At 35.9% G+C, this 25,624-nt stretch overlaps 1 protein-coding gene across 1 annotated transcript; it reads left to right on the plus strand.

Annotated features, from left to right (window-relative positions):
• Window positions 1–4,731: 4,731 nt before the first annotated feature.
• LOC136207951 (receptor homology region, transmembrane domain- and RING domain-containing protein 1) lies at window positions 4,732–7,566 on the plus strand. The gene is made up of 5 exons (XM_065998809.1): window positions 4,732–4,969; window positions 5,082–5,303; window positions 6,507–6,899; window positions 6,978–7,075; window positions 7,424–7,566. The coding sequence occupies exons 1-5, from the start codon at window positions 4,747–4,749 to the stop codon at window positions 7,451–7,453; spliced, it is 966 nt and encodes a 321-aa protein (XP_065854881.1). The 5' UTR covers window positions 4,732–4,746; the 3' UTR covers window positions 7,454–7,566.
• Window positions 7,567–25,624: the final 18,058 nt, after the last annotated feature.

A 25,624-nucleotide genomic window follows, 5' to 3' on the forward strand; every position in this document is an offset into this window, starting at 1 on the left:
ACCCTCTATTAAGAGTAATATGACCAACCATGTCCCCATTTATAGCTACTAAATATGAGACTATAGTGACACATAACATTATCCATTTAACCCACTTCTAATGGAACCCTAGTCTGACTAGGACCTCCCTAAGAAACTCCAATCCACCCTCTCATGTGAGGTTAATTCAAATGACAGAATGCAACCGTCGTATGAAGGAACGTAAGACGGCAGCGAGTTTCGTTATAGTTTTATATTCTTCGAGATGACGGTTTTGAACCGTCATCTAAAGGGGTTATCGATGTAGTGTCGAGTTGCATTGAGTGGACCAGCCACCTTCGACGTAGCTTAACGATGGAAGAATTCACAAGTGCATGTGCCTTCATCTGGATGACATGGTTCGAGTATAATCAAATCTGCCATGAGGAAGCAAAACTCACTGCTCTGCCTTTTTCTAAGGAGTTACCAATGCCATCATATGGTCCATTTCCACTCTGAACACTACACTGCCGGTTAGCGGCGGAGACGGCCCAGGACTCCAGGGCCGGAGCCTCCTTGGTCTCTGGCACCACCCCTGAATAGGGTTGGTCCCGTCTTGGACAACCCCCTCTAAGGGAGAAATATGTATACTTATAAATGTAATCGTGAAATAAAACAAAAGAATAACTTAGCACAATTGGTTGTAGGAGGAGTTAGAACCCTCTCTTTTGGATATATCCAAAAGGTACTTGCTTTGAACCTCTATTTCTTTATTTTTTTTCCATGTTTTTCCTTTAAAAACACACTTCCTTTAAGTTTTTCTCCAATTTTATTTTTTTCCCTTCCACTTCCCTATTTTTTCCCTTTGAATAAAAAAATCATTATCTAAATGCACTTCCTTATTTTTTTCTCTAATTTTAGTTTTCCCCACTTGAATCAAAAAGTCATTATCCAATTTTAATTTTCTCCCCTTAATCAAAAAGTCAAACTTTTCCTTTAAATCAAAGTGTTGATATTATTATTATTATCTAATTTTAGGGGTTCTGATTTAGGAAATTAGCGTTGAACTTATAGAATATTAAATTTCTATGTCTTTCACGTTGGACACTTTTAATTTTATAATCAACACACCAAAATGAAGAAGTTTTATCATACAAGAGGATAAAAAAAATTTACCCAACCCTGAAGGGTTGGACTTTAAAAAATTGCCTCTAACCATTGTGCTAAAATTAGCCTCTAGACTCCGCCACCGCCACTACTACCGGCTAAACGCCAACCCGTGCCATTGTCACCCCCCCCCCCCCCGGGTTCATGAAGCTCCACTATGATGTTAGCTTCTAGCGGCAATCTCGGAACAGTACGACATGCTTCTTTACTAGAAATGAACACGGTGCAGTGACCATGTGTGGATCCTGTCCGTTGGGACGCTTCTAGTCGTTCTTCACGCCGAACTCCTGGCTATCCTCCACGGTATATCTTTTGCTAAACTTTGTGGTTTCGAGTCCTTACTTATAGTCTCACATAGCAAAGAGGTTGTTAAGGCAATTGAGGCCGGAAAAGACTTGAGTTATATTGATGATGTGGTTGGGAGCTAAACCAAGATGCCCATGAAATGGCAAACTGGGGAGTCATTTACTCTCATCATGCATTTTGTTGGAAATTTTTTAAGTTGTATCCTTTTTTTCTATTTCAAACTGTAACGGTCTCTGTTCCATGAATTTATAAAAAATGTATATTAATTTCTTATTATTGTTGAATTGTAATGGGTAAATTGCGCTCATGACTATTGAATTTTACTAATTTCCAAGGTATGATCACTAAACTTCACAATGTGATATAAAAGTCACTAAACTTTACACTTTGTAATATTATGTCTATTAAACTTCAATCAACGTCTCAAAATAACTGTTGACGACCTCTCACAATAAAAAATTCTAAAAATTTATGATATTTTAATAAACATTAATTCTTCAAAATTTTCATTCTGAGCTCATTTAGATGTTGTTTGGTTAGAAGAGAAAAAATGAACTTTTAGAGAGAGAAAGCTTTAGAAATGACGATTTTGGAAAATTAAAAAATGTAGCTTTATAGTAAATTTCGTTCTAAATAACTTTAATTCTTGAACATTTCCATTTTGAAGCTGTTAATAGTCAATTTGAGACATTATTTAAAGTTTAGTGGTCTTAATTTATAAAGTATAAAACTGAATGATTTTTATTTAGACCTATTCAAGAGGCGGCTGACCCATCTAGCTCAACCAAACTAGCGCTTTATGTGTTGAGTTTGGACATATATATTTCCTCTATATTTTATGTTTACTTTTGGTCTGGTCCAAACCCGTTTAAGCTCGTACATCAAATGAGTTGGGTTTGGAATTTACCACAAAATCTCGAGCCCGACCCAACCCGAGCGCCTTTATATTTATTATTATTATTATTATTTTGAAAAGATATATTAATTTAATATTTGATGTATTAAATTTCTTACAGTATTGATTTTTAATAAAATATAATACATATAATACACCATATACAATATATGTATTTTCTTTTGAAATACAAATAGAATTCTGTTGCAATGTTAGTTATTTTATGAAGGCGACCCATTAATGAAATATGGAATAAGTATACAGTTGACACGTATTAAATTAGGCTTAATATATCAACGGCTGCTTAAATTTGTTCACAATAGTAGATTGACTCCCTGAACTTTACAAGTGTCTCACTAGTTCCCTGAACTTGCTTATTTCGTATCACCAACTTCCTAAACTTGTCCATAAAAATTGATTAGCTCCCTAAACTTTGCAAGTGTCTTACCAGCTCCCTAAACTTTGCAAGTGTCTCACCAGCTCCATAAACTTGTTTATTCTGTAACAACTAAATACAAAAACCATAATACTAACTCGAGTTAAGGTGTAAAAATACCTCTAATATTTTGGGTCAGGAGTAATTTTACCCCTAACGTTTAAAATGGTGCAATTTTACCCACGTTGGAATCATGAGCTATTTTACACTTAACATTGATAAATTGGGTTAATTTGAGAAATAATTCATCAAACTGTCTTCTCGGTCATGAATCTTGTCATCTACACTTCACACATGTGTCATTTTATCAGTAACGAATCACAAACATATGTTGGGATGTGAAAAAATAAAAAATATACTGTTTTTTTTGTACGAATTGGATAAAAAAATTCAAAAAATTCACCAAATTTATAAATTTGCTCTTGGCCCCTAAAGTTAGGGGTAAAATTGCACTATTTTAGACATTAGGGGTAAAATTACTCCTGACCCAAAACGTTAGGAGTATTTTTGCACCTTAACCCGAGTTAGTATTGTGGTTTTTGTATTTAGTTGTTACAGAATAAGCAGGTTTATGGAGCTGGTGAGATACTTGCAAAGTTCATGGATAATCAATTTTTATGGAAAAGTTTAGGGAGCTGGTGATACGAAATAAGCAAGTTTAGGGAGCTGGTGAGACACTTGCAAAATACAAGGAGCCAATCTACTATTATGGACAAGTTCAGGGAGGTGGTGATGCATTAGGCCATTAAATTATGATTACAAACTGTATATTTTATAATCTGATCCATATTTAATTAATTTTTTTTAATACTCTTGTTATTTTATAAAGTAATCATAATTTAAGTTTTTATTTTTTAATATAAAATATATTAGTTGAACCGACTAAGCTGGGTTTGGAAGTTAGTTTCTTTGATTTAACTCAATCCGACCCGAGCCCGAGCCCTAGTCCGATACAAATATAATACAGATAAAATCAAGTTTGGATAAACTAATTACATGTCATGTCATGTCCGGGTAGGCCCGACGCAATGCAAACATATCTATTTTTATGATGTATCGTTAAAATGAATAAAGTTGAGTGGGTATGAATGTAATTTACCCATCCTGCAACCGATAATGAATAAATCTATTACAAGTTGCATTAAGAATTGAATTGTTCGAGAAGTCATTAGATTGAATAAGGGTATTGCTATTTACCGTCCCTAAATTCCTTACTACCGTCATCTTTTGACAATTTTGCCCTTTACATAATTTTTGATTCAAAATTTGAGAAAAAAAATTTGAGAGAAAAATTTAAAATTTGGCCTAAACGGATGCGGCATCCGTTCGGCCCATGGTGGGGGCGGACGCGGCACTCCGACCGACCCATGGCAAGAACGGATGGCGCATCCGCCCCCACCATGGGCCGGGCGGATGCGCCATCCGTTCTCACCCTTGGTGGGGCGGAGTGCCACGTCCGCCCCCACCATGGGCCGAACGGATGCCGCATCCGTTTAGGCCAAATTTTGAATGTGCAAAATCGTAAAAATTTTAGTGACGAAAAATACTAAATCGTTCAATTTTTTATGACGAAAAATGCAAAATTCCCCAATTTTTTGTGACAAAAAGTACAAAATCGTCATGAAAAATATGTATTATTTTCATGAGTTCTTTGATAAAAAAACATAAATTTTAATGTTTCCGACTCGTAATCGTCCATTTTCGTGGTTCAGGGTGTTACACATCAATTATTTTCATAATTTCAATTATTGTTTTTCGGGTTTATGATTTTGGAGAGAGAATTTTTAATTTTTGATCAAAATTATGAGAAGGGCAAAAAAGTCCAAATGAAAGCGGTGATAGTAATTTGAGTGCGGTATTTAGCCGCTCACTTGAATAATGTACTCCTTTCATAAGAAAATAGATTGAATAAAATAAAATATATACGAAAAATTAGATTCTACAAGGGATTAGATTGTAATTTGAGCACCTCAGTAAGACAAGAATGTCTGAACTCGAACAGCCTCGTCTGAAATCGGATGAGTGGTTCCAAATTGGAGCAAAAAGAGGAAATCATAAATACAGTGAGACAGAGATGAGAGAAGCACTGTGTAGATATAGATATATAATTATAATCCTCTCCTTTTGTTACTTTAATCGATTAATTTCAGCCACTGTTGTTCTAAAACCCTTATTATTTTCTTTCCCCGACCTTCCCGCCAAATTCGGTAACTTTTCCCCCTTTAATTTCATCATCACTCTGATCTTTTTCCCTTTTCCCCTTTTTGCTATTTCAATTTGTGGTTCTAATTAGACCCTTGTTTATTTCAATTTTTGCAGCTGCTGGCCTCAACGACTCTGCAAGATGCGGAGCTCTACATTTGGCGAATCCCGTGGATGCGTGTTCTTCGCTGGCGTCAAATAACACTGCACAAAATGTAAGATTCGTTTTGATTGAAAGGGGTGAATGTTCTTTCGAGGATAAAATTCGAAATGCTCAAAATGCTGGTTTCCTTGCTGCTATTGTCTATGATAATAGAGATATGAGGAATTTGATTTACAGTAAGTTTTTATTAATCTTCCCATTTTCAAATTCTTCGTTTTTGCTTGGAAATTTGGAGGTTAATGGAGAGGAAGCGATTATTTGAGAGTTTATAGGATGTAAATGATAGTTGAATTATTAGCTTCCATTAAAAAGTTTCTATTTCTCCCATTAATCCCCAATTTGGAGGTGAAAACCCCTAATTTGAAGCTTAATTTCCATTAGCCTTTGTTTGGAAGTAGGGAGCTTAATGGAGGTGAGAGTTAGAAGAGGTAACAGAAGGGAAGGGGAAATGATTTACTTGTTTCCGAGTTTGTAGAATGTAAACGAGAGATACATTACTCCCATTAACCCCCAATTTGGAGGGCTAAAACCCCTAATTTGAAAGGGTAATTGGAGTAATATAGACTTATTGACCATTGGCGTGTGCATCCAGTAGTAATTGAATCTAGGAATTCGCCAATTATGAGTCGTGGGCTTTTAATCATTCAGCCAGGGATGCTTAGCGGGGATCCTCGAACCCGGTGAATAACCAAATTCCAATTGAAATGAAATCTTTGGAGATGATTCGGTACTACAATTCGGTGGAGGAACTTTAGGGCACCCTTGGGGAAATGCATCCGGTGCTGTAGCTAATCGAGTAGCTTTAGAAGCATGTGTACAAAGAGGGGGTGATCTTGCTCGTTTGTGAGGTTGGAAAATGGAGTCCTGAAAGGTTAACTCCCGTTAACCTTCGCTTATGACATTACTCCCATTTAACCCCCAATTTGGAGGGCTGGAACCCGTAATTTGAAGCTTAAAGTTTAGAGGATAATGGGAGTAATATAGACTTATTGCCAATTGGCGTGCATCCAGTAGTAATTGAATCTAGGAATTCGCCAATTATGAGTCGTGGGCTTTTAACCATTCAGCCATGGATTCTTAGCGGGGATCCTCCTACGTGGTGAATAACCAAATTCCAATTGAAATGAAATCTTTGGAGATGATTCCGTACTACAATTCGGTGGAGGAACTTTAGGGCACCCTTGGGGAAATGCATCCGGTGCTGAAAGGTTAACTCCCATTAACCTTGGCTTAAAAGGTTGTTCTAATAGTTTACATTCCATTACTCACATTAATCTCCTTTAACCTCCTCCCGAACAAGGGCTTAGAAAATTCATACCTTTTTTTGCTCTTTTTGGTTGTTTATGAAGTATGCTATCATATGTTGTTGTGCTTTGCAGTGATGATGAACCCTGAGGGGATGAATGTGTCTGCGGTTTTTGTTTCAAAAATGGCTGGTGAAATTTTACGGGACCATGCTCGAGGGAAGGAAGGCGAATGTTGCATTTACTTGACTCATTTTGGTGTTGAGACACTGTGGAATGTTGTAGCAATATCATTTTTCTCTCTTTTTGTTATGATATCTTTCCTCATGATGGCCTTTGTTATGCCAAGACACTGGATTTATAGTCTCCGAATCCGCAAATGTGTGGACCTGCGGATGTTGGAATCGCTTCCACGCTTTAAATTCCGCTCTGCTCGTTTGAATCTCAGACACAGTGGAGAAACTTGTGCCATTTGCATTGAAGACTACAAAGACGGCGAAATCCTTAAAGTTCTTCCTTGCCAACACGGTAGGATTTTCGTTTATTATCTTCAACACTTGTACACTGAATCTAAATCACTTTTCATTTATCTACTTGTACTAGCAGAATATCATTCGAGCTGCGTGGACTCATGGCTGACTAACTGGGGAACATTTTGTCCGGTCTGCAAGTTTGACATGAAAGCCAAATCTGTGTTTTCCGAGGTGAGTGCAGCATAACAACTATTTAGATTTTGTTGTGCTATCGTTTAGGAACTCATGTACCAATTTGCAATTATCGTTTTGGTCACGTTGATGTGTAGAGTATAACTCTTATCGAACAGCATGAGACAGATCGTCGGCAAGTCTTTCTAAGAACATAACAACATGTGCAAGAAATTTAAGCCTCTTTGCTTTAAGGTTTTGGTTGAGGAATTGAGAACACAATTTCAGACAATTTCACACAATTTCAGACAATTTCACATAATTTCACACAATTGCACATAATTTAAGAGCGGATGTGCCTTCATAATCCTTCGAGTTCCCTGTAATATTTGGCTATTTGTGTTGCAGGCCTTTCGCTTATCCGGATTGTCTATTTGAATCCAAGCTAAGGTCAGGTGGTTTCATCTGTACATACAAAGTTTTTTTTTTTTTTTTTTTTTTTGTTGTTACGAAGACAGAATCATTTGATTTCATAAAGGCATTTTCAGTCACGCTGATTGCTCAAATGCTTTCATAAAATAGTATTCTCTATGCTTCGGTGTGCAAATTTTAACATTGCTGTTTGTCAGCCTTACGGCCTAAGCCCTTAGGCCAATGAACAAGCGTTAAAGGACGGATTTGGCTGATGTCTACGTTACTGTTTGGGTTCGGAGTCCAATTTAGATCATGACATTTAGGCATGGTCTATGTCAGAGTTGGGTTGAATCCAAGAAATTACGAGAGATTACTTACACGAAGCAAGTCGGTTCGAGAAGTTAGGTACATATGGAGAAAGTTATGCCTCTTGGAAAAGACATTAAGTATCCCAAAATACTCGGTGAATCCATGTGTTTCATACTTAACATTTCTAAATACATTCAGTCTAACTTGTAATCGTTTTGAGCCAAATGGCAATTTAAAATGCATGAAACATAAAAAAATAAATAACATATTGCATTTTTTTCAATTAGATTTTACCAAGTTATTAGCATCAGAGGGCGAGCCTTGGCGCAACGGTAAACGTTGTTGTCGTGTGACCAAGAGGTGGGATCCCTCCCCGGACCATCTCATCACATTTAGACTACCATTATTCAAATTAAAAAGATTCATAATTATATTGAATATTTTTGGACTGATCGAATATTCAAATTAAAAAGTCAAAAGATTCATAATTAGATTGAACGATTAACATTTTTTAGAACCAAATCGTGAGAAGATTTTTTTGGTATATATTATTTGTCACAGGTTTTCGATGTAAATTTTAGTCTATTTTGTATAAATTTAATACAAATAAATCATTTTTTTAATAGTTATGATTTGGTAAAATATAACAAATAATATTTTTTTTAAAAGTTATGCGCAATGCACTTATATTAAAAAAAGAAAAATTATATTAGAGATAAAGAAAACCCTCAACTCACTTCAGCCCATGTGATTCGAACTTATGACCTTTAGGATCATAGGTAAGCTCTCAACCAAAAGAGTGTTTTATTATGGAACTCTTCTTCCATTTTCGCACCTCCCTTTTTTATATACAAAAAGCTACAGTTTGGAAATTAAAATGTAAAGGATAAAATCTCACAATTAATAAACACATGAATTTCATATTAGAAAATAAGCTTAATACATTAGTAGCTTCCAAAACTTTCTTAAAAATTTGATTGTTTTCCTGAGTTTACAAAATGTCTCGTTAGTTTTCTGGGCACATAATTAACCTCCCAAGTTCATGTGGCAGAACAAAAGAGAATTTAGATAAATTAAGATATAGATCACTTTGATGCTTTATCAGTATTCACAAGAACATTATAATACTTCGGTTAACCATACAAAAAAAAAAAACTACATAAAACACAAACAAAATATAATAAATACCTAAAAATTGAAAAGCTCAAACATAGTATTAGAGAAACATGTAGAAAGCAAGAGCAAAAGAAAAACAAAAATGCTAAAAACACTATACCAAACAAAGAATGAATTCCAAAAACACCAAAAAAATAAAACGGTAAAGAAATAAAACTTTTCTTTTCATTCTTTTTTTTTTAAATAGCACAGGTGTGGAAATACCACTGGTTATATGTTGGAATTCACTTGATAAAAAGGTATTTCATCTTAAATTCTCCTAAATTTAGGATATATTAAATTTTAGTATTTGGCAAAATATACTTGCTATTATTATGTAAAATGTCTAATATGAACGTATGTTTTAGATTAATCAATAAATAAATTATAAAAATACATAATGGTAAATTTCAAATAGGTTTTATCGATTTGCAACTTTGCACCTATATTTTTTTATTGAAAAAAAGGAACGAGGTCATCGTCGTTAGCAAAACTAGAGATTTGTAGGTTGACACTTTCAGTTTTGACGATTGATGAACTCAAAATAGTAAATTATGATTTTAAAAAATAAAAAACGTGCTTCCATGGTAAACATGGTACTAAACAAATTTACCATTATGTATTTTTATAATTTATTTATTTAAAATATAAAAAACGTACTTCCATGGTAAACATGGTACTAAACAAATTTAATTTTTGAAATTTTCTAATTTGAGGTTATCAGCGGTTACAACTGACAAAAAAAAAAAAAAAAAACCACAAACACCCATTTATAAATTGACAAAACCACAAGGTTTATTTTTAAATTTTCCCAATAAAAAATCCAATCCAAATTAGTAAAATAATCTATATAACTAAATAAAAACCAAAAATAATAATTTTATTGAATGTGTTTGTTCTCTCGGCAGTAACGTTAAAGAAATAGAAATAAGTTTAAAGAAGAGATCGGTTTAAAAATTAGAAAAATAATTATGTCAAAATCAAATATATATATATTTAGATGTATCTAGTACAGTCAATGTGAATATCCTCATCCTAACTTGCAACATCTCATCTTTGATCTAGAATTGGGCAACTAACGGAACCATTAAATCAATCTCGATACAAGACCGATATAGTGTTCTTATTAACTCTCACATCCTTACCAATGATGTTTCCCAACCTAATAGAATGTATTCATCATAATATTGCATGAGGAACAATGGAAATCAAATGCCACAAATTCCAGTGACCAAGTTCGAACGGTTGAGTAATGGCCCTGAACAATCCAAGGTCCATCCCCCATCACATATTCTCGATTCTCTAGTTCATCAAATTGAACTAAGTAGAATCCGTTCCATCATATCCATCTCTCCCATAGGTTTCCACAGCTCGAGTGCTTTCTTATTCAACACTATAAATCTCACATCGCTTCCCAAAATCTTAACAATCAACGCGTCCTTCCAAGGTTGATTTAGTTTTTCACCAAACTTTGGTGCAAAACATATCTCAAGTATATGATAATATCAACATTCATTAGGCCAAGGGCAACGAGGTTTTACGGAGTTCTATCAATCAACCATGGTTGATCAGAGCCGAACGTGGAGGAGAAGCCGTACCAAAGGCCTAACGTTAGGTTCGATCAGGCGACCGCAACGGTGGGCTTGAGGAAATCAAAAGTGAATGCATAAATTAAAAATCAAAATAAGGTAAGGATATCACTTATTTTCCTTTCCTTTACTAATTTTCTTGTTTAGGCCTCTATCCAATCAAAACCTAGAGTCATTAATCATTTAAATTAAATGATTTTTGTTTTTTTATGAAAAATTAAAAGATTTTGAAATGCATAAAGCCTAATAATTAATAAACATTTTTTTAACATCATCATTATAATTATGAAATCAGAATATATTACATTAATTACCCAACATTGTCTCTAAAAATTAGCATATTCAATTTTCCCTAAATTTCTTAATTAAGGAAATTCATATTATGATTTCTAATTTCCTTGAAAAGGAAGAAAAACATCACTTAGCCTAAATACTCACCTTTTATTGCAACAAAAGCTTCCTTTTCGTTCAAAACCTAAAACTCCATTGCTGCAGATTGCTCCAAAGCTAAGGTAATTTTGTTTTGCTAATTATTTAGTTTAATTTCATTAATATGAAGTAGAACAGAAATTGATTAATCTTTGTTTGTTAGATCGAAGAATTATGGTTGGCATAGTTACTAAAATGGAATTCATAGAGAAAGATCGTGATAGAAAGCATAGATTCGAGAAGAGAAAGACAAGTTTGGTGAAGAAAGTTTCAGAGATTTCAATTCTTTGTGAGGTTGATGCTTGTTTGCTTATCTACACTCCCAAACAGAATTCTGATGAACCTGTCAAGCTCGATACTGTTTGGCCATCGGATTCTGATGAACTTGGTAAACTTATTCATAAATACAAAACAACTCAGAATGTAAGCAAATCCTACACTGTCTCTGATTATTTTGCAGAGAAGAGAAAAAAGACCGATTCAGAAATCTCTAAACTCTACAACCAAATCAATGGAGTTGAGTATTCTTATCTGGACAAATTTCCATTACATGAATTGAAGGCACTTGATTCTCGATTGGAGCATAAAATTGAAGGTGCATCCGAAAAACTCAACCTCATGGATTTTATGTCGTCTGAATGCTTTTCGGGAAACTACATGAATAGGAGCAATTTTCAGCCTGGACCGAGTTGGTTCATGAATTCGCAACATCAGGTTTTCTCTGATTCGAATTTGATGATGAATAGGACCACTTGCTTGAATCAACTACGGGATAATCTGCCTGTGCCTGTGCCTGTGGCTAAGCCTGCCTGTTTTCAGCCTGGACCGAGCTGGCTCATGAATTCGCAACAGCAGCAGCAGCAGCAGGTTTTCTCTGATTCGGATTCGATGATGAATAGGAGCACTTGCGTGAATCAACTACAGGATAATCTGCCTGCGTCTGGGCCTGTCTATTTTCAGCATGGACCGAGTTGGTTCATGAATTCGCAACATCAGGTTTTCTCTGATTCGAATTTGATGATGAATAGGACCACTTGCTTGAATCAACTACAGGATAATCTGCCTGTGCCTGTGCCTGTGGCTAAGCCTGCCTGTTTTCAGCCTGGACCGAGCTGGCTCATGAATTCGCAACAGCAGCAGCAGCAGCAGGTTTTCTCTGATTCGGATTCGATGATGAATAGGAGCACTTGCGTGAATCAACTACAGGATAATCTGCCTGCGCCTGGGCCTGTCTATTTTCAGCATGGACCGAGTTGGTTCATGAATTCGCAGCAGCCGCAGCAGCTTTTTTCTGATTCGGATTCGAGGATGATTCTGAATCGAGGCGAGGCAAGTGAGGCAGAAGTTAATGTACCAAATTGGGCTGGAACTTCAGGGTGGAACATGAACAATAATAATTCAGATAACAGCTTCCAAATGGTAGCTCCTCGTCCTCCTGAATTGCCTCCTCCTCCTCCTCAAGAAAAAGTTTATAGTATTCTGGATCTAATCTGCCCCAACGCCTCCTCGTCCGCCTCTAATGGATTCAACCGGTAAATATAAGATCCGATTAATGGTTGTTCAGACACCTTTTTAGATGGTCGTAGAAATTTTTACATTCATCTTTAGTTGAATTATATTTGTTATTTTCTCGACTTGAACATAATTTGAATCTTAATTAATTATATTTTACTCTTATTATATAAATCAAAGCATGATGTTGTTGATTACAAAGCTAATGTGAAAAGGAATCATGTTCTAACATCTAAATAAATGTAGCCACTGCCAGAATCAAGGAGGGACCTAAGATTATCCTTCTTATTTCTAAAAAAACAAAAATATATATGTTTATTTTTTTATCATTATTTATATTTGTGCAACATAACTACTGGAAGAATAATGTTTTGTTGCGTTTCATAAATTTTTTATTTTTTTATATATCATTATTTATATTTTTACAACATAACTACTGGAAGAATAATGTTTTGTTGCGTTCGATAATTTTTTTATTTTTTATATAGATTATTTTTATTAATTTGTGTAACACATTTTTTTATTTTATAATATGATAAGGTGCAAAAATATCCATAACATTTATAGCTAGGAGCAATTTTACACTTAACGTATAAAATTGTGCAATTATACCCCTAACATTTGATAAGTTGGGTTAATTTGAGAAATAATTTATCAAACTGTCTTCTTAGTCATGAATATTGTCATCTACTTCACATGTACACCATTTTATCATCGTTAATAACAGATCACAAACATATAACTAGACGTGAAATTAAAAAAATATATATTGTCTTTTGTACGAGTTTGACAAAAAAATTTTAAATATTTCGCCGAATTTATAAATATTAATTATCAATTTTATTATTAAATCACAAAAAAAAAAACGAAATCTTTTTTTTAGAACTACCGATTGTGCAATTGGTGTAGAATAAGAAATAAAACATCTATATTTTCTAATAATATCTGAAATTGATCCAACTTGTCAATGTTAGAAGTAAAATTGCTCTTAGCTTCCAGCGTTATGGGTAAAAGTGCACAATTTTAGACGTTAAGAGTAGAATTATTCCTAGTTGTAAACGTTATGGACATTTTTTTCACATTTTCCTTTTATAATTTTCCGTTGATTAATTTAAAACATGTCCACATTAGACATTTTAAATCCGAACATCAACATTTCAATATAAGTTTACCGAACACTAGTAATTAAACAGCTAATAACAAACAGCTAACAGCTTACTGCAACTGCAAACAGCTAACAGCAACCGCAACAGCTATTAGCTAACAGCCGAACCAAACAGGTCCTATATTTATGAGACAGTTTTTTATTCAATGTTCTCCGTAATTTGTTTAAAATATTCTGATAGCACCTTTAACATTCCAAAACGCGTGTAAAATACCTTCCGTATGAAACGTACTTTTTTATAATCAATTGATTAATTGATTACATTTAAGTAAGTCGAAAGACTATCGAGACATTTTAAAAGTTTAAGGGTCAATCAAGTTGTTTTGTACATGTTAAGGTGCAAATGATGTATTAAGTTTTTTTTTATATAATTATTTAAGGACCGTTTGATAAGGTATCCCATTTAATTTTATTGTCTTTGCATTTCCTATTAATATTTTCTTTCTAACACTCTCTTTGTTTGTGCTCATTTTTATTTATTTTATTTTTATAATTTCTAAAATAAGTGCTTTCTATACATCTAAATAAATTAGAGTAAATAATTTATTATTTTCTACCTTTTTATATATAACATACTTGAAAAACATACTATAAGATCTCTATATTTTGTCAACATCAATCTTTTGGTCTCTTTATCTATTTTTATTTTTTTTAGATCTTTTAACCCAACATATCTTAGCTTTCAAGAAAACTATAGTAAAATACAAAATGACCATGTTACTCTGTTATTTGATGTTTGTCTATTTATGTCAAATATAATGGTCAAAAATCTAAAAAAAAATATACAGAATGACTAAAGGGTTAATATTGACAAAATATAAGGACTTTATAATGTGTTTTTCAAAATAAGAGGACTAGACAGTATGTTAGATAAAAATTGGAGGACTAATAAATTATTTGCCCAATAAATTATAATCGCTCAAGGTAAGACTTGGAGTTGCTCCTACTTCGGTTGATAAAAAGTTCGAAGGTGAGCACAAAATGAGGTAATCCATATGAGGATACAACTCATTATCGCAGTCCCACATGTGCTTTAACGTATCTTACCTTCACGAGACCAGATATATCATATGTTGTACAACATGTCTGCTTACATATGCATTCCTTGATGGATGAACATATGCATGGACTTAAGCGAATTATACAGTATATCCAAGGTACTTTGGATTTTTATTTGCATCTATACCTGTCTTCTAGAGCAGATTTGGTGTCATGTACTGGTGCAGATTGAGGTGGTTGCCCCAATACTAGGTGCTCAACATTTGGATATTTTGGTGACAATTTGATTTCTTGTTCGGCTAAGTGACAACTTGCATTGTCTCAGTCTAATGCGGAGGCCAAATACATGGGGGTAGCTAAAGTTGTCTCGAAATCCTAGTGGATTCAAAATCTTCTTTTATAACTACTTTGTTCGGTACATAAAACATACTTTGGATTGTTTGCATCTTTATCCGTCTTCTATAACAGATTTGGTGTCGTGTACTGATGCAGATTGGGGTGGGTGTCCTGATACTAGGTTCTCAACATTTGGATATTGTGTAGTTTTGGGTGACAACTTGATTTCTTGATCAGCCAATTGACAACCTACATTGTCTCGGTCTAATGCAGAGGCCAAATACATGGGGGTAGCTAATGTTGTCTTGAAATCCTAGTGGATTTGAAACCTTCTTTTAGAACTACATTGTCTGATACATAAAGCAACTTTGGTATATTGTGACAATGTAAGTGCTATTTACCTTTCCAATAATCCCGTACAACATCAACAAACCAAGTATATTGAAAGTGACATACATTTTGTTCACGAAAATGGTTATACGTGGGGAAGTTTGTGTTTTACATGTCCCGGTATCAGATTGCATACACCTTCATAAAGGGTTTACCATTTGTACTTTTTGAAGATTTTAGGGACAGACTCGACATCCATAAACCTCCCGCTTCAACTGCGAGGGTGTGTTAGAATATATGTAAATATATGCTTAGTTTGACTACAAGTTGTAAATATATTGTATATATGTCAATAGTTAAAATCAACAATTAATAGTCAAAGTCAATAGTCAATAGATATAAATTTATTAGCTTTTATAATCTTTCTTTGTTTAGCTTTTTACCTCTTGTATAAATACTTAGACCTGAACAGTAATAAGATCCGGAAACAATTCTTATAGAAATCATACATTTGAGAAGAGAGACGAGTTTAGTGAAGAAAATTTCAGAGTAAGTTCGAAGAATTGAAATCTCTGAAAATTTTAGAGATTTCTAGGACTGTGAAATTTTCAGAGATTTCTAGGATTAACCAAGTTCAAAGAATTGAAATCTCTGAAATTTTCTTCACTAAACTTATCTTTCTCTTCTCGAATGTATGCTTTCTGAAATAATTCGTACGACTTTCCCATTTTGTAAAGAAGTATACGTGGATAAGAAAGATGACAAGGCAATTCATTTGACTCACAAAAATCACAAAAAGTTTATTGTCATGTTCCCGACCATTATCATATTGCACATTTTTTATTTTTTTTGCTCCAATTGAGTTTGAATATGAGCCTTAAAAGACAAAAGGTCGAAAAGATTTGAGATTTTTTTTATTTTTTTAACCAAGATTTGAGATTTTTTAGACACGGGAAAGTTCATAAATATTTAGAATAATCATCCAATAAAAGCATATAATATTTAATATGTTTTCCCAAAACACACAAGACTAACAATATTAGAATGACAAATTCTATTACAATCAATGAATTTATTCTTTGACATCTAAAATAGAATGAGCAAATTCTACCTTGAATCTGCACCTTAAGATTCTAATAAGTCTAGATCTAACGGTGAATGAGCAAATTCACTTGCTCATTAAGGTGCATGTTACATGCTCATTAAGGTGTATGTGATCAAGACTGCTTAATAAAAACTAATGAAAAAATGACTTGATTTTTGATGGTGGTGGTAATGGGATAGAGATCGCCCATTATTAAAATTTGGATAATATTAAAAAAAAAAGTCATAAAAGTTCAAATTTTCTCAATAAGATAATTTAAATTTGCTTTTATTTTAATAAAGTTATTTTTCAGTTATATTTTTATAGAAATTGTGATATATTAAAAAAAAAATTAACTACACATTTTAATTGACAATCTATATGGTTAGTTTGTGGTTAAATTTTTTGTATTATGACACATAATGTTCAGACTTGTGATTAAATGTCATGTAATCAATTCCGATGATGTCGGATCAACACAAGCTCGACACTTAAAGCTCTCATAAATGATGCCATAGTTCATCGCTTTAGCTCTCAAATTTCTGAATTATGGGCAGCTGCAATTGGAAATTCTATTTGGGCATTGTGGATTACTCGGAATAGATGCATTTTTTTGGATGAAAAACCAGAAACACTAATGGTTTTAAGACGCATTTGGAGAGCCTTGAGAGAATCTTCTCATATGGGTCGGGGTACTACATGGAATTCGTTAGTGGAAACACAAATTTTGAGAGAGCTCGGGATTCCTAAAAGGCTTGCTGAAGGGTCGCGAATCATCCCGGTTGTTTGGCAGCTTCCTCCGAGGGATTGGACGAAGAGTAACACTGATGCCTCTGTATCGGGTTCCCCTGGACCGGCCGGGTGCGGTGGAATTTTTCGCTCAAGTACTGGTTTGTGTCTGGGAGCATTTGCTTTTCCAATCACTAGTTCGTTTGCCTTCCTTGCTGAGTTGTCTGCGGCTGTTCATGCTATTGATTTGGCTTACAACAAAGGTTGGTGGAAGATTTGGATTGAAAGTGACTCTATGTATGTAGTGCAGATGCTGAAAACCAAATCCACATCGGTTCCTTGGGTAATTAGATAGAATTGGTTAAATTGTTTGACACATGTTGAAGCTATGAACTGTGTTATTTCTCATATTTTCCGCGAAGGCAATCAGGTTGCTGACTCGCTTGCAAACTTTGGACGGACGGCTTCTAGTTTTACGTGGTGGGATGATATTCCGGGCTTCTGTGAATCGGCTTTTCTTCACAATAGGAAAGGATGGTGCTCTTACCGTTTCTCTTGATCATGTTCTGTATTTTTTTCTCTTCTCTTTCATTCTTTTGTATTCGGATTTTTTATTTTTTCTTATAATAATATTGGTTCGGGGGTCATGGGGTTGAGGTCGGGGGTGCCAGCATAGCTGGGATGTCCGTCTTCGGCTCCTCCTCGATAACCAACCTTTATTAAAAAAAATGTAATCAATTCCGATGGAAAAATGATTAAAAAACGTCTAAAGTGATTTTATTGGGATAAAAACAAATTTAAATGATTTTATTGAGACAAATTAAACTTTTATAACTTTTTGAGATATTGTTCAAACTTTTGTGATCATTGATGCTAATTCCCTGGAGTTAATGGTGTTGACTGATCCGCGAATTGGGGATTTAAAAATTGGATAATGGGTTAGTTGACTATTTTGGGCTTTTTATAGAAAAATCACATATGAGTATAAAATTACAACTAAATCATATTACCAAAATTAATTCTAAATATGTTACTATTTTTTAAATATCATAAATAAAGTATGATTTTATACCATAATTTAAGAATTTTAGATCCCAATTCATAAATCCTAAAGCCTATAAATTAAATCCTAAATTCTAAATTTATAACCCTTAATCCTTAAAATATATTAAAAATAATGATTTATTATTTTTTTTGGTAAGAAAAAATAATGATTTATTTAGTTTGACATAATTGAAATTCTTATTTAATATAATTATAAATAATTTTCAAAAATCAATTTTCATAGGGATAAGGTACAAAAATACCCCTAACGTAAACAGTCAAGAGCAATAATACCCTTAACGTTAAAAATGGTACAATTAAAGACCTAACGTAGACAATCTGGTCCAATTTTAACCAAACTAACATATTTCTTTTGGCACATTTAAAATTTCCGTTTACAGCTTAATAGATTCCATGTGAATAAAATAGCTAATTGTTAGACTCATCATTTTCATCTCTTAATCATTCATCTCATCCTATCTTGTTCATCTATCAATTTCACTCCACTTGTTCATCTTATCTTCATCTTTTTTCACTCCACTGATTTGGTTGGAAAATTAGAATATTATCTGTATAATTGCAGATGTTGTGCCATGGCAGAAAATTTACAAGAAGCACTGAGAGATATATTATGGAAGTTGCTCTTGAAGTCCATAATCTAGCACAAAGTGGGTCTGAAAATCATCCACTCTTGCTAATTTAATTTCAACTCACCTTCAAAAACAAAGAAAAAAAAATCTCCTGACTTTTTCCGCATCAATGGGATGTTTTTGCTAAAAATGGAAGATTGTTACTATTTTGTTTTTACAATCAAGATTACTTTTGGTCCATGTTCATGTTACTATCACAATTAAAAGGAAATGATGGAGACTTTATTAATGAATCACCAGAAAAGACTTAGCAAAACAAAGAAGATGGTTAGCTATTTATAGTAGCCAAGAACCATCGATGATTACAGAAGCAGTTGTAACTGCAGGTACAGTAAAAAGGCTGTAAACAGAAAGTTTGTTAGAGCAGCTTTGATCCTGTGTATGCTAGCACATTATAGAGTGAAATGAGTCTTCATTTAGTTATCTCAACATGCCTCCCTCGAAATGAAGACTAAGATTGAACTTGAATGAGACCCATTATGATTAAAGCTAGTAACATTGTAGAGGAACTCAGTGGTTTAGTAAACAAGTCTGCAAGTTGCACATCAGTAGAAACATGTGAAGCTTGAATGAATCCTTGAGCTATATACTCTCGTATAAGGTGACAATCAATGTCAATATGTTTTGTCTCTTCATGATTAACTGGGTTCTTGGCTATAGAGATTGCAGAAGTACTGTCACAAAAGATAGAAATTGGTAATTGAAGTTTGATTCCAAAATCATGAAGCAAATACGAAATCCACTTTAATTCGCAACTAGTCACCGCCATGCTTCTATACTCTGCCTCTGCACTTGATCTGCTAACAGTATTCTGCTTTTTGGCTTTCCATGAAATCATGGAAGACCCCAAAAATATGCAATATCCGGAAACTGATCTTCTAGTCTTTATACACATACCCCAATCTGCATCACAGTATGCTTGTAACCTGTGTATATCTGTTTCACAAGGGTAAAATAAACCAATTTGCAAAGTGCCCTTTAAGTATCTTAATACATGCATCGCTGCCTGTAAATGATGAGTACAGGGACTCTGCATATGTTGACTTAATTGTTGGACAGCATAGCTGATATCTGGCCGAGTGAAACTAAGATACAACAATTTTCCAACCATTCTTCTGAATTGAGTAGGGTCTTCAAGAGGTATTCCTAGATCAGATAAAACCAAACCATGAGACATTGGACTGGAAGCAGAATGTGCATTAGTTAAACCTGCATCATCCACCATGTCCCTAATGTACTTAGTTTGAGACAAAGTCAGACCCTCAGTTGATCTAGCTACTTCAATACCCAAAAAATACTTCACAGGACCAATGTCCTTGATAGTAAAAAGGTTATGTAAAAATGCTTTGACCTTAATAAGACATTGCTCTACTAGCCCCATAAGAAGGATGTCATCTACATAAACAACAACAGCCACGAAGTCATCCTTTGATATTTCAGACTTTAAAAACAAGCAGTGATCATTGGGAGATCTTTTGAAGCCAAAGGCCATCAATTTGGAACTCAACTCTTTGTGCCACTGACGTCCAGCCTGTTTAAGGCCATATATAGATTTAACCAATCTACAAACTTGACCAGGCTTGGCTAATGTATACCCTTCAGGAGGAGACAAGTAAATTTCTTCATCCAAGACACCATGTAAATAAGCATTATTTACATCTAGTTGGTGTATTGGCCAATTGAAAGCTGCTTGATAGGGGCATTTTGTCCCTATCTTTTAGCGTGAATTACGGTTTGATTATGGACTAAATAAGTGAGTTTAATTACAAAAATAATGTGTTTTTGATACAACAACAAAATAAAAATAAATTTTATGCTTTTGATCAATTTCTTTTGTTTTCAGTTAATTTCGGAAAAATAAAACGTCAAGCTAACTCGGCCGTCGAGAAATGTATTTCGCAGGTACAAGCAAAGGAGTAAAATCCTCCAACCACACGGGGCGTTTCTATCAATACGCGGGGCATACAAGAGAAATTCTTCAATATAAGTTTCAGAAGCTCAGTTACGCGGGGCATGTCCCAAGCCACGCGAGGCACCAAAGTCATGATTCGAGCAATTAAAACTTCAGAGGCTCAGCCACGCGGGGCGTACTCCAACCTACATGGGGCGTGGCTATGACAAACAGTCTGAATCTGACCAACATGCAGACAATTATCAACGGAATGGGCAAATACGCGGTGCGTCTGCCTATCCACGCGGGGCGTGTTTATGACATCAGGCCTGAATCTGATCCACACACAGTCAATTATCAACGGAATGGGCAAACACGCGGGCGTACTCCTGGCCACGCGGGGCGTGGTCCGAATAACAAGACTAAACCTGATCCATATGCCAGAAATTGTCAACGGAATGGGCACCCACACGGGGCGCTTGCCTGTCCACGCGGGGCGTGTCTTGGGGAAATGCAGAAATAATGCAACTTGTGTATTTACAATTTTACCCCCGAGTTTGATGTATAAGTAAGAGTGATTAGCACTCATTTGATTCATTCAATTTTCCATGTATTAGAGTTCCTCACACCTTGAGATCTTGATAATCCTCCCGTTACTCCGTCGAAGTTCCGTTCCATCCGCATTCACCAAGCTCGAGAGTTTCGTCTCCAAGTCCTAAGAGACGACTTTGAGTCCGGTTAGCTAGTCTTAAGGGCCGATTCTTCTTCCCTTTTTACTTGTTAATTAGCTTGTACTCTTTCTATGTACTAGGCTTGGTTGTATCCCGTATTTTCGTATTCCACATTTATAATACATGATTTACGATTCCGTTTTCACTATACGTGTTAATGTTTATTGCTTGCTTTGATATTTATAATTGATTGTTGTGTAGGTCGTTAACAAGCTCCGAAATCTATTAGGATTCACATAGGTGTTGCCTCACCGGAGTTGATAAACCGAAAACCATAGGAATTGACAAGCCATGGAACTTACGGGCCCTAGTTTCTGATCCTAAGAATTAGAGTCGCCTTAAGAGGGAATCACGACTCTAGAACCTCACGGAGTTGTTCGGTCTATTAATAGTCGTCTTTGCAAGAGTAAAACTATTAATCGTGTATATTTCGTGTTGTTTATCATAGGTTATAACTTATCATCACCCGTATCATTCTAAGAGGGCCCGAAACACATGAAAATTGTCTCACCCATAGTTAGGAGTAGTTTATAGTTCTTACCCAACCAACCAAAGTATTCACCGCTTAGATAACGAGTAAAACCGAGTAGTTTAATACTTGTAGATATAAATCCCGTGGATTCGATACCCGGTCTTAACCGGATTATTACTTGATATGACGGGGTACACTTGCCCCTACGTAGTAGCTTCTAGTAGAGTCAAAGCACTTAGAAAGATCACATCCATAGCCCTAGCACACACTTATCATTACATTTTACCAATCTACCGGATACTCATCAAGTTTTTAGCGCCGTTGCCGGGGATTTATATGTTCTTGCAATATTAGACCAAAACGTTTTATTGTTAGTCTAAGCATTATCTTTGTATAAATTGTTTATATACACTTTTACCGACAATATTTTTTGTTGTTGTTGTTGTTGTTCATATTCTCTTTGTTTATTTATTTTTTTTTGAGTTTATGCACACCCGATCTCAGAGTGGTACTCTCGTTCCTATTGATCTTGAAATTGAACGTACTCTTTGTAGGATTCGGAGAGAAAAGATGGCCAACCTCAACAATGAAGCTAACCAACCCGAGGAAAACCAAAGACCGCCCGTCCAACCCGTGAACAACAACCGCAATGGAGGGGGCAATGACACAAGAACGATGATGGAGATCCTTGCTCCGCATAGGCCCCAAAATCGCAACGGAATCGTCGCTCCCACCATCCCGACCAACACATATGAGATAAATACTAGCATGATCCAATTGATCCAACAACTTGGTCAATTTGGAGGAGAACTTCATGAAAACCCTAACGAACATCTTGATAAATTTCTTATGTGTGCCGATATTTCTCGGCAAAATGGTGTTCCGGTTGAAGCCGTACGTCTAAAGCTGTTTCCTTTCTCTTTGACAGGTCAAGTGTTGGAATGGTTGCGCTCGTTGGAGGCGGGGTCAATTACATCATGGGAGGAGCTTGAGAAGGAGTTCCTTTCCTACTACTTCCCGCCGTCCAAAACAGTTAAGTTGAGAAATGATATCACTTCCTTTAGGCAACTTGAATACGAAGCCCTTCACTCAGCTTGGGCTAGGTTCCGAAAGTTGCTCCGAAATTGCCCACATCATGACATCCCCAAGCACGATCTTGTAAGTACCTTCTATCATGGTTTAACTCCCACTAATCGTGCAACTGTGGATTCTGCCGTAGGTGGGAATTTGTTTAGGAAGTCGACAAGCGAGGCTTATGAACTTATCCACGAGTTAGCTAGAAAAAGCGTCCAATGGCAAGAAGATCGGCTTTTCGGACCCTCGCGACATCTAACATTTGCCGTGGAAGACGAGGCTCCCAAAATCTCCATGGTTGAGATGAATAAAAAGCTAGACGCCTTAATGGCACAAATGAGCCTCAAAAATACAGCATAGGTCCTGATGTGCTCGCATTGCGATGGTGACCACCATGGTCAAGATTGCCAAGCCGGAAGCCCTTTTGCCGGCGATGTCGAGAGCGTAAGTTATGTAGGGGGGCAACCAAGGTACAATTCTAATTATAACTCCTATCATAACCCGAATGCTTATCACCACCGTAATAATAATAACAATGGATGGAGGCCTCAACACCAACACCCAAATTTGTCTTATGGCAACAATCAGAATGTGTTGAAGCCCCCATCCGGATTTCATAATGAATACAAGGAGCAAGGTTTGGGTCAATCCCCCAACGCTCAAGGAGGAAAAACTTCTCAACCTCCTAGCAACACGTAAGACTCTACGGTAATTAATCTCCTTAAGGAAATATCTTCCCATCTTGCTGACAATGAGGCTTTTTGTAGGGATTTGGGGCATCAAGTGGCCCAATTGAATTGCCACCAACAAGAGAGACAACACGGGTCTCTCCCAACTAACACCAAACAAAACCCGAGACCTAAGAATCGGGAGACCGCGCAAGCAATTACACTCCGTAGTGGTAAGGGTTTGGAGTCACCGGTTCAAAAGGCGATTCCAACAGCTCCAAAGGTAAGTAACGAACCGGAAGTGGTAAGCAACCCCGGTTCGGATCCGAAACCCATGACTTCCTCGGATAATAATAAAGATGTTACTGATCCAATTGGGACTTACGTACCGAAGCTCCCTTTTTCATAACGACTTAAAAAGGAAAAATTGGATCACCAATATGGCAAATTTTTGGAAATCTTTAAGAAACTTCACATTAACATCCCGTTTGCGGAAGCATTGGAGCAAATGCCCACCTATGCAAAGTTTCTTAAAGAAATCCTCACCAAAAAGAGGAAGTTAGAACAAAATGAAACGGTAGCGCTAACGGAGGAATGCTCCGCGATTATAATGAATAAACTCCCGCCTAAACTCAAAGATTTAGGAAGTTTTTCTATCCCATGCATGATTGGTAATGTTGAGTTTAGTAGAGCTTTATGTGATTTGGGTGCTAGTATCAATCTAATGCCTTTGTCTGTTTTTAGGAAGCTCGGCTTGGGAGAACCAAAGCCTACCAATATGATGCTTCAATTGGCCGATAGATCCATTGCCCGGCCGAAAGGAGTTGTGGAGGATGTCTTAGTGAAAGTGGACAAATTCATTTTCCCACCGATTTTGTAGTGCTTGACATGGCGGAAGACGATTCGGTACCAATCCTCCTAGGAAGACCATTTCTTGCAACAGGTAGGACTCTCATCGACGTCCACGAGGGTAAGCTTATACTACGGTTGCAAGACGAAGAGGTAGTGTTCAACGTGTACAACTCCATGAAATTCCCTTCTCATACCATGGAGGATTGTAACTTTTTAAATTCTGTGGAGTCTATTGATATGTTTGTTGAGGATTTTTGTGGTAGGTCTTCCATGGAAACCTCTTCGGATACAAATGATAATGAGCACTTGGATGAGGAGCCATTGAACAAACCATTTGAGTACTCCTCCGAGATTGAACAATGTTTGTTGGCAAGGAGCCGGTTCGAGGGTTTGGACCGGGATAGCAAAGCAAAGCAAAGCCAAAGTCGTCTCTCGAAGAGCCTCCGACTTTGGAACTTAAACCCTTGCCTCCTAATTTGAAATATGTGTTTTTACAACCTCCTAGTTTCTTACCCGTTGTCATATCTTCTCTTTTGATAGAGGAAATGGAGGAAGCATTGATTGCGGTGTTACAAAAACACAAAGGCGCATTTGGATGGACCATTCACGACATCAAAGGGATTAGCCCCACCATTTGCACACATCGCATCTTTATGGAGGACGAAGTCAAACCCTCCGTGCAACCGCAACGACGACTTAACCCGAACATGAAAGAGGTAGTAAAAGCCGAGGTAATCAAACTCCTCGACGCAGGTATAATCTTTCCTATCTCGGATAGTGAATGGGTTAGTCCGGTCCAATGCATTCCCAAAAAAGGGGGCACTACGGTAACGGAAAATGATCAAGGGGAATTAATTCCCACAAGAAAAGTAACGGGGTGGCGCGTATGCATCGATTATAGGAAACTTAATGAAGTCACCCGAAAGGATCATTTTCCCTTGCCGTTCATTGACCAAATGTTGGAGAGAATGGCGGGACACAAATTCTGTTGTACCCTCGATGGCCTATCCGGCTATATGCAAATCCCCGTTGATCCTTCGGATTAAGAAAAGACGACATTTACTTATCCATATGGGACGTTTGCATATAGGCGGATGCCGTTTGGGCTTTGTAATGCCCCCGCCACCTTTTAACGGTGCATGACGGCTATATTCTCCGAAATGATTGAGGATTTCA

Source organism: Euphorbia lathyris, chromosome 10 (genome assembly GCF_963576675.1).
Source record: "Euphorbia lathyris chromosome 10, ddEupLath1.1, whole genome shotgun sequence".
Taxonomy (NCBI): Eukaryota; Viridiplantae; Streptophyta; class Magnoliopsida; order Malpighiales; family Euphorbiaceae; genus Euphorbia; species Euphorbia lathyris.